A 9,200-nucleotide genomic window follows, 5' to 3' on the forward strand; every position below is an offset into this window, starting at 1 on the left:
CTAGATCTTCCAAATAAAGTAGCACGTAGAAAGTGTTAATACTAGATCTTCCAAATAAAGTAGCACGTAGAAAGTGTTAATACTAGATCTTCCAAATAAATTAGTCATGGTGTGAGGAACCAGTGTAAAGTTGACGTCATGGTGTGAGGAACCAGTGTAGTATTTAAGTCAAGGTGTGAGAAAACACTATTGTTGATCTCATAGTGTGATAAACTACTGCATTGTTTACCTCGCGGTGTGTGAAACCACGGCAATGTTAACATCATAGTGAGAAATTTTATGAGTAACTGAAACGCTGAATCTACTGTAAATCAGTAAGTGACAAATTATGTGTGTGGGAGGGATAAAACCTTAGTTTGCCACTTATAAGTAGGTAGGTTATTTGTTTTTATGGAAATAAGTTCCTTTTCACAACTTTTTCCGTGTTGTACATTACGTTTGTATAAAATCCTAAGCACCAGGAATGAGAGCAAGAATTAGAAAGTTTTATCTGTTGCTTCACTATTATAACCCTCGTCTAGGTGTCTGTTTGAACCAATTACTGTTATTAGCAGTAAAAGAAAAAGTAGCAGATAGTACCAGCTCACAAAAGAGGCGTGGTTACATGATCTCAGCTGATCGTCACTGGTTGTTTGAGTGACCACGAGGGCGCGTTCCGGGTGAACTGGAGGTTCTTCAAAAGCTTCGACATGGCAAGGCGATTTCATAGTGAGCATCCAAGATGAATCTTTCAACGCGCTTGCACGACAGCACTATTAATCTGTGTGATATAGATATTACGTACGGTCTCGAAGGAACTCCCAGTTCGATGGCGTCCGTCACTGCTGGGGCATTGAGCACTCTTCATCCCGTGACCTCGGTCATCATGCGACCGGCCGAACGTTTCCATCGAACACCGAAGTGTGCTCGATGCAGGAATCATGGTGTGGTGTCCACTTTAAGAGGTCATAAACACTACTGCCGGTGGCGAGACTGTACGTGCGACAAGTGTACTTTAATTGTCGAGAGACAGCGAGTTATGGCTGCCCAAGTATCTCTCCGCCGCCAGCAGGCCCGGGAAGAGAACGAGGCCCGGGAGTTAAGTCTTTTCTACGGATGTCAAGACGGCATCTTTGCTTTTCATCACGCCGATTTGAATTTTCCAGTCGCCATGACTCAAGTTCTTAACAGCCAGCAAGGTTTGACCTTTACTGACAAGGACTTAGAACGAAGAACTAGGGCACCACGTGGTCCAGGTGAGTTACTGAAATCAAGTATACATGGACTGTGAATAAATTAGTAGTTAATCATTATAAAGGTACAGTCAGGCTGTACATTATTAATACAGTTAGTACTGACATTATTAACTGTACAACAATAATACAGTCAGGCTGTATAGCACTATTATACTCAAGTTGTAAAGTATAATTATGATGTATCTTGACCAATGCCAAGCTGTGAAAGGTTATCACGCTGAAACCATGATGTTTTGGGACCAATACGGGTTTTGGTAAACAGCATAACATATTCTGGTGATTAACAGAAGTTGAGGTGTTTTATCTAGTTTACATTAAATCGGTGAGTGCTCTATGTAGGGATGGCACGGACGTCCGTATTAAACCATTACAAAAGTCATCTCGATTTTTCTCTCTAGAAGCTACATATGAAGGGCTACCTGACATAGTCGCTCTATCTCCGGTGTATATGCCGCTTTTCAGCTATCCAGAGCGGCCCAAAGTCAAACCGATATTTCATATTTTCATTCATCACCATCTTTCTTCAACAGGCCTAGCCCCTACCTAGTTCTAACAGTAACTATAATTTTAAAATCATTTGATAGAGAAAAACAGTCTTCATAATATTTGACTACCTATTTTATCATTATTATATATAAAGTTTATAAAGCTCAATAACACACTATAACCTAGTAACCCACATACGACATATAATATAGTAAACAAACAAATATCAGGAAAATAAATATGTCGCTAAATAAAAAAAAAAGCTATATATAGATGCCTACTGAACTTGAAATAATGAACAAACAAGATAGGATGATCACATAGCAGACTAAGTCGTCTCGACTTTCCACGGAGAATAAAATCTCTATATTACTGGCTTCTTCACTGGCAAAACAAATAGAACCAGAATTTCCAATCGTAAAATGTTACTCTATTGTAAAATAGCTCTAAAAGTAATATACTGTTACGTCTCCGTTCGTTAGTTAATTTTCCGTAACTTTGTTCCGACGAAACTTTAGCGACACAAGTCCTTTCTTAAGTAAAACTGGTTTATTCTTTCTGAATATAACTTTGCGATACACTTAATTTCAACAGTCGCGCTAAAACAAACGCTATAATTCTCAACAAACGTCTCACGTGCTCGACTTCAACAATACTCAGTTCAATTACACATTGTTCCGTCACGTTGTGACTGTCTTATATATACCAGACTACTCCCAATCTAGTAGTCTCTCGACAATTCACGAAGGAACAGGATATTTCTAGAAGGAGGTGGCGTGATACTAGTCACGTGACCTCGCTGACGCAACAATACTAAAGTTAACTAAAAGAAAGTATAATGATGAAAACTGAAATTTCATTCAAACACCAAGCTTTCGATAGACAAAGTGGGGAAGCCAGTAATGTAGGGATTTTATTCTCCATCTAAAGTCAAGACAGCTATATGATCACTAGCCGGATCAAGTGTGATATGTCCACTTCAAGCCCTATCTTGTTTGGTTTCTTTTGTCAAATTCAGTAGTCAGCCCTACATAGATTTTTGATGGAGTGATATTTTTTTCTTAATGCTTGTATATATATAAGAATCACCTGCAAGTTTGATTTTTCAAGAAGATGTAACTGTACCTCGTCGGTAGGGTTAAAACTTTATTGATTAGAATATTTTTATATCTTAAGTCAGATCACAGCCACAAAACTTTAAGGAAAAGTTGATATTTAACTGTATTATAAAGGGAATTCATACGAAATATTGGGTTATGAAAATTCACCCTCGCCTTTGGTGTGGAGAGGACTTTCAATGATTTGTTGATCTTTCTCAAATGATTAAAAATAAGATCTATCTATACACTGTAAAACTGTTACAAGTTTAAAGTATGACATGTTGATTTGTATTTCCTCTTTCACGTTAGGGCTAATCATATTTATAATATATATCTATATATAATAAGATCTCACCAATAGAATCGTCTCGGTCCTAGGTCTGCACAAAGGTAAATTTTTTTCAACTCCTTAGAGAAGCCGGATATTTCGTGGAAACACTTTTACGGCGGTTCCTCGAAAGCCAATTTCAAATTTGGCAAATTTGATCACGTAAATAAGTAAGCCTACTAATTACCGTTCGTAACTTGGTTAAAGAAATTAAATTGACATTATAGCGACAATGATCATGAAACTCAAAAAGTGCTAAATAGTAGTTCAAGCATTAAATTTGTATTATAGCGGCCCTCTAAATGTGAGCCATGGGACCACGCGTTCGCTAGTATGTATACATAACTGTAGCGCCAGATCGTTCACGTTAGGATGAATTATATTTAAATTATACATATATAAATATATACACACACACTCAAGGTGGCGTGTTCTTGGTTTTCCACGTATTTCCGTGATGCCAAGTTCTTGCTCTGCTATGTATTTACCGGGGTGACGTGTGTTTCTCGTCCAAATTTTTCACATAATTACTTGTTTCATCAAACTTTGTTTAACGAATAAAACATTTTCAAATGCGTGAATTTCAGTTAAGTTTCAATATCTGTTTCATGTGTTTCCGTTGTGACAGAAGACAAAATTTGAAAGTCCCCCTGCGGACTTATAATACTAGAAACCGGACACAGCACATTAAATAACTTTGTGCTTAACTACAAACAAATGTTTCTGAGTTCTAGTCAAAAGTCTACTACAAGCAGGAGAAAATGCCGTTGTAGTAAGTATATCAGAGTTTCTAAAAGTATGTAGTTATTGAAATATGAGGAGTAATTCACATATGATCTACAGTACACATGCAATGAAGTTGTCACGTCCCGTTACAAAACAGGACTTTTTTGTTGTTGTTGCTATTGTGTTTTTGAGTGATGTGACAATGGGTTTGATGGAAAAGACAGAGGCAGGAGTTTCATGATTTCTCAAATGAAAGAGAAGAAAAAAAAGCTATTTTCATAATAGCGCAGGAAGGCCGATTGACGTCCGGGGTTATTTTCATAAATGCAACTATTGTTAAGCCTAACGCTTTAAAGTGGATTAAGCTGTTATACTTTTTTAATCAGTGTTTTATCACTCGACATTCGATGAGAAACAGCCGTCACTTTCAAGTTAACCCTAATTGGAATGAATTAATTTTTCGTGACACTCGTTCTCCTGAAACCTAACAATAACAACATTAGAGGGGGGTTCGATACCTTCGCCAAGCGCCTTTCTCTCACTAGAGACGCTTCTCTATGAAAATATGAACTACGTCACAAGTCCTAACCCTACTTTTGGTGACTATATTGAACATGTTAGTTACATTCCTAGTTATATTAATATCTCTGCTGGAAATTAGAAAAACTTGTAGTGGATTGTAGACAATTTTTCTCGACATTAAGCGTATAGAATGTTCGTAAGAACAATAAATCACAGGTATCCTGAGAAACCTTGTCAAGCTAAGTATAGTGTACAACGCTTTCTCTCTCTCTCTCTTTGTTAAGCCTATTTTTTGTGAAGCACAGGAAGCTTTAACCTGTTGAATAGCTTGAAGTTGAAGAGATCCCCAGATTAGGGGACCTTACATTCATATATATATAGCGAAAGCGCGGTAAAGTGGTAGGTACTATTTAAGCTATATTATTTTATGTTGTAACTTAGATGTTAACTAGAGGGTGTAGGCATAAATTCGAGTATCTTTTAAATAGGAGGATCAGTATAAAACGTAGAATATATTTGTTTCGACAGTTGTTTCCAGTCAGTAGAGTGAATCAGTCATATCATGTTTTTGTTTCAGCTAGCAGTGAATCATTCCTTGTTTTGTTTCAAGTTATTTGATTGATGAGTTGTGACGTTATTCAAGTAATACATTTTTGCGTAAGTGTGGTACAGTTAACTTGGCTGTATACATGGCCCACAAGTTATCACAATGTTTGAGCTTGTAAAAATGTAAAGGAAGAAATAAATAAATTTATTATGGTGACATGAACTGGACTTTGAATTATTTTCATTGAATAACTTAAAAGAACCCATCAATGAAAGAACAACTATACTTACTATCACTGGTGTCAGAAGTGGAATTGTTTTTGGTGAAAGTAACTGTAATTTCTTACCAGCACGCTAGTAGTGTTTGACCTCCTACCCTCCCACACACATTTTATACAAATCAATACTGCTGATTTATGTGAACCGAAGCTACAGCATTTGAATATACAAGTTTTAATACTAACAGCTAATCAGTTAATAAAAAAACAATATGTAGTCCATTTAAATTTAATTTGAAAATATTTTAGGCTGAAATGGAATCAGAAATAGTACCCAAATCACGTGCATGTATCCCACCTGACTGGGAGTAGAGCCCGAGACACGATGTTTTTTTTTTTACAACAATGTAACACGAAACCTAACAATATCGATAAAAACTGTTATGATAAGTCAAAACATAAAACGAACTTGATAAAATTACTTGTTGGTACGACATACCACATTATAATTCTTACTGGTATGCCATACTGAATCGTTCAGTTTTACTTTCACCACTGCAGAATGGGGGAAAAGAAAAAAAACAACCAAGAAAATATTTATTTTAAGGGTAACTATAGATTAAGACCAGTAGAGATCCTCTCAAATCATACAAGAAAGAGGGAAATGTTATAACTGTTGGAAATATGGTCATTACAGCCGATACTGTAAGAAACAGCTGTTATTAAGCCAAAGAGGCAACACTGAGGATGTGTTTCAGATCCCAGCCAAATAAAAGGAATAACAAAGAGCTAACCAGACATAAAACAAAGACAGGAACTGACTGAATTTATGAGGTTCAGTTCAGTTGGGAGTACTCCATCTAGATATAATGAAATAAGAAGTTCAGTATTTGAAACAAATCATCCAGGAATTGATGGGTTTATTGATGGAAAACTTTTCGGTATGGTTCTACAGCTAAAACTGTTCAACCCAATTTATTAATGCCTTCAGATATGAAGGCATATGAGGGACTAATGTGAACATCAGGTGGACATAAAGTTACAACAAAAAGGAAGTTATCCTTACTGTAGGATAACTCGTGATGTGTGGATGATTGAAATTGAAGGAGAATGCATCTTGAGAAATGACTTCATGTGGAGACATGGTTGTGAGGTTAAACTAGCTTCCAAGTATATGACTAGGAAATCTTTGTAACAATTACTAAACCCAGGATTGAACTTCCAGTAACAACAAGGACAGTGGCCATTCTACCACCAAGAAGTGAAATACTTATAAAAGGAGCTATCAGCAATAAATCTGGTGAATGGGGTGTAGCTGAACCAAATACTTCAGCATGTCATGAGGAATTGGTGGTTGGAAGAACACTCGTGGGTGTAAAGAATAAAGTTGTCGTAAATGACTTTACCCAGGAAAGATGTAAACCAGCTTGTGATAAAACCAAATGGTAATCATGATAAGACTGGATTTCATCAAGGTGGCATATTATAGTTGAGCAGTACTCATCACAAGAAAGGACAGACTCAACAACGGTTTGGAAGTACATTGTGCTAAAAGAATCAAGATGATAAGACTGGATTTCATCAAGGTGGCATATTATAGTTGAGCAGTCCTCGTCACAAGAAAGGACAAACTCAACAACTAAGTAGGTTTAGAAGTACATTGTACTAAAATAATAGGTGATCCAAGCCATAGGTCATCCACCGTGATCGTCCTTGTAAGTATGTTAGTGGGAGGATGGCCAACTATGTAAATAAAGTAAAGAATTTGTCACCGGAAACTCTACCTGCTGAGGAGCCCAGGATTCCTGTCGAGAACACTTTCAGAGGATAAAATAATGATGGGGCTGCCAGTGGATTCACTCGACCACCTACTCAGGAACATGATAACCAATGACAACCATTCCATCTGTATGCCATGGGCCTCAAAAGAAGAAGCCGCCAAAAAGACTTGGTGAGTGAACAGTAAACCCAGTAATGTTTCTTTATACCAGGTATTGTTTCTCTTTACTGGTATTATTTCTCTATACCGGGAATTGTTTCTTTATACCGGGTATTATTTCTCTATACCAGGTAATGTATTTCTGTACCGGATATTGTCTCTCTATCAGGTAATTTTTTCTATACCGGTAATGTTTCTATATATACCCGGTAATGTTTCTCTATAAAGGATATTGTTTCTCTATACCGGATATTGTTTCTCTATACCGGTAATGTTTCTATATATACCGGATATTGTTTCTATATACCCGGTATTGTTTCTATATACCGGATATTGTTTCTCTATACCGGATATTGTTTCTCTATACCGGTAATGTTTCTATATATACCGGGTAATGTTTCTATACCCCGGATATTGTTTCTATATACCGGGTAATGTTTCTATACACCGGGTATTGTTTCTCTACACCATGTCACTGAAAGTTGTGAAAGGTCGTGTGCATGAAGCATTACGTTCAGATCTTCATGTATTTTAACCCTTAGAGACAATAAATATTTCTTATATATAAATCCCGAACTTTATTAATCTCGCTGACGCCACATCCGAGTTCAAAATGCTATTGGACCATTGTTATAAAATGGAATATTAATAGCGTAGTGTAATCGATCCTCTAACGAAGTCCTGATGAAAGGAATTATGCAGAAGTTCTTATTAAATCATGCTAAAAATGTGGCAACGAAGAGCAAGTCGAATTCCAAATCCTCATGTTTAACGCCTGGTCTTTATAATAGTTTCTGGAGCTAAAGAACGACATATTTATTATGATGTCGGAGAACGACAGACAACGTAGCACGAAGCGGTCACGTGAACAATAGGGCACTCGTTTTACTTGAGACTGCAGAATATGACGAATACTTCGTGTTAGTTTGGACCGCTTTTCGTTGAACAAAGAAATCTTTTCTGTACGATTCTCATGAAAGTTGAACGTCGGCATTTCTGGTATTTCACGAAAAATTTGATTAACAATGTGTGGTACAGATTTAATATCGAATTCGAAGCGGCCAATAAAGTTGGTTATTTATATAGGCACGCGCCAGTGATAATTTATAATTGAAGTAGAAAATTTTCTGGCATTGTTTCTGTAGGGATCTAATGAAAAATATAATTAACTCCGCTTATAGTTGATTATATACTTCATTATTCTTTCTCAACAGCAAAACAAACCACATCCGACGAAATTTTCCCCCTCCCATTCCGATCTTAGTCCCATCCAATTAGAGGGCCAGCCGATAATTGTTTATAAGCCAGCTATTTTTACACCTTGAGGGCTAGCTAGTTCAGTAAGGAATCATACAGGACGAGCGTGATCGGTGGCACGGGGTTTGAACTTGCGACCCTCAGATTGCGAGTCGAGCGCTTTAACCATCAGACCATGATATAAACAACTTTCGAAAAACAATTTACTAAAATAACAGCTTTTAGACACACATAACTAACAAGCACATCACGTATGACAGTAGACAAACATTCAGTAACATTGGACGCTAATGTCTTTCAATCAAGAGACAAACATTCAGTAACATGGGAAGCTACTGTCTCTCAATCAGTAGACAAACATTCAGTAACATGAAAAGCTACTGTCTCTCAATCAGTAGACAAACATTTAGTAACATAAGAAGCTACTGTCTCTCAGACAGTAGACAAACATTCAGTAACATGGAAAGCTACTGTCTCTCAATCAGTAGACAAACATTCAGTAACATAAGAAGCTACTGTCTCTCAATCAGTAGACAAACATTCAGTAACATAAGAAGCTACTGTCTCTCAGTCAGTAGACAAACATTCAGTAACATAAGAAACTACTGTCTCTCAGTCAGTAGACAAACATTCAGTAACATAAGCTACTGTCTCTCAATCAGTAGACAAACATTCAGTAACATAAGAAGCTACTGTCTCTCAATCAGTAGACAAACATTCAGTAACATAAGAAACTACTGCCTCTCAGTCAGTAGACAAACATTCAGTAACATAAGAAACTACTGCCTCTCAGTCAGTAGACAAACATTCAGTAACATAAGAAACTACTGCCTCTCAATCAGT

The 9,200-nt window shown here is 36.8% G+C and overlaps 1 protein-coding gene across 1 annotated transcript in view; it reads left to right on the plus strand.

Annotated features, from left to right (window-relative positions):
* The first annotated feature begins 658 nt into the window (after positions 1-658).
* The window catches only part of LOC106470192 (doublesex- and mab-3-related transcription factor A2-like), a 10,898-nt gene continuing 2,356 nt past the window's right edge, over positions 659-9,200 (plus strand). The window contains exon 1 of the mRNA XM_013930732.2: positions 659-1,235. Within this exon, the coding sequence (XP_013786186.1) occupies positions 722-1,235 (514 nt within the window). The 5' untranslated portion in view covers positions 659-721. The remainder of the gene's footprint in view (positions 1,236-9,200) is intronic.

The sequence above is a fragment of the Limulus polyphemus genome, unplaced genomic scaffold, assembly GCF_000517525.1.
Source record: "Limulus polyphemus unplaced genomic scaffold, Limulus_polyphemus-2.1.2 Scaffold3870, whole genome shotgun sequence".
NCBI lineage: Eukaryota > Metazoa > Arthropoda > Merostomata > Xiphosura > Limulidae > Limulus > Limulus polyphemus.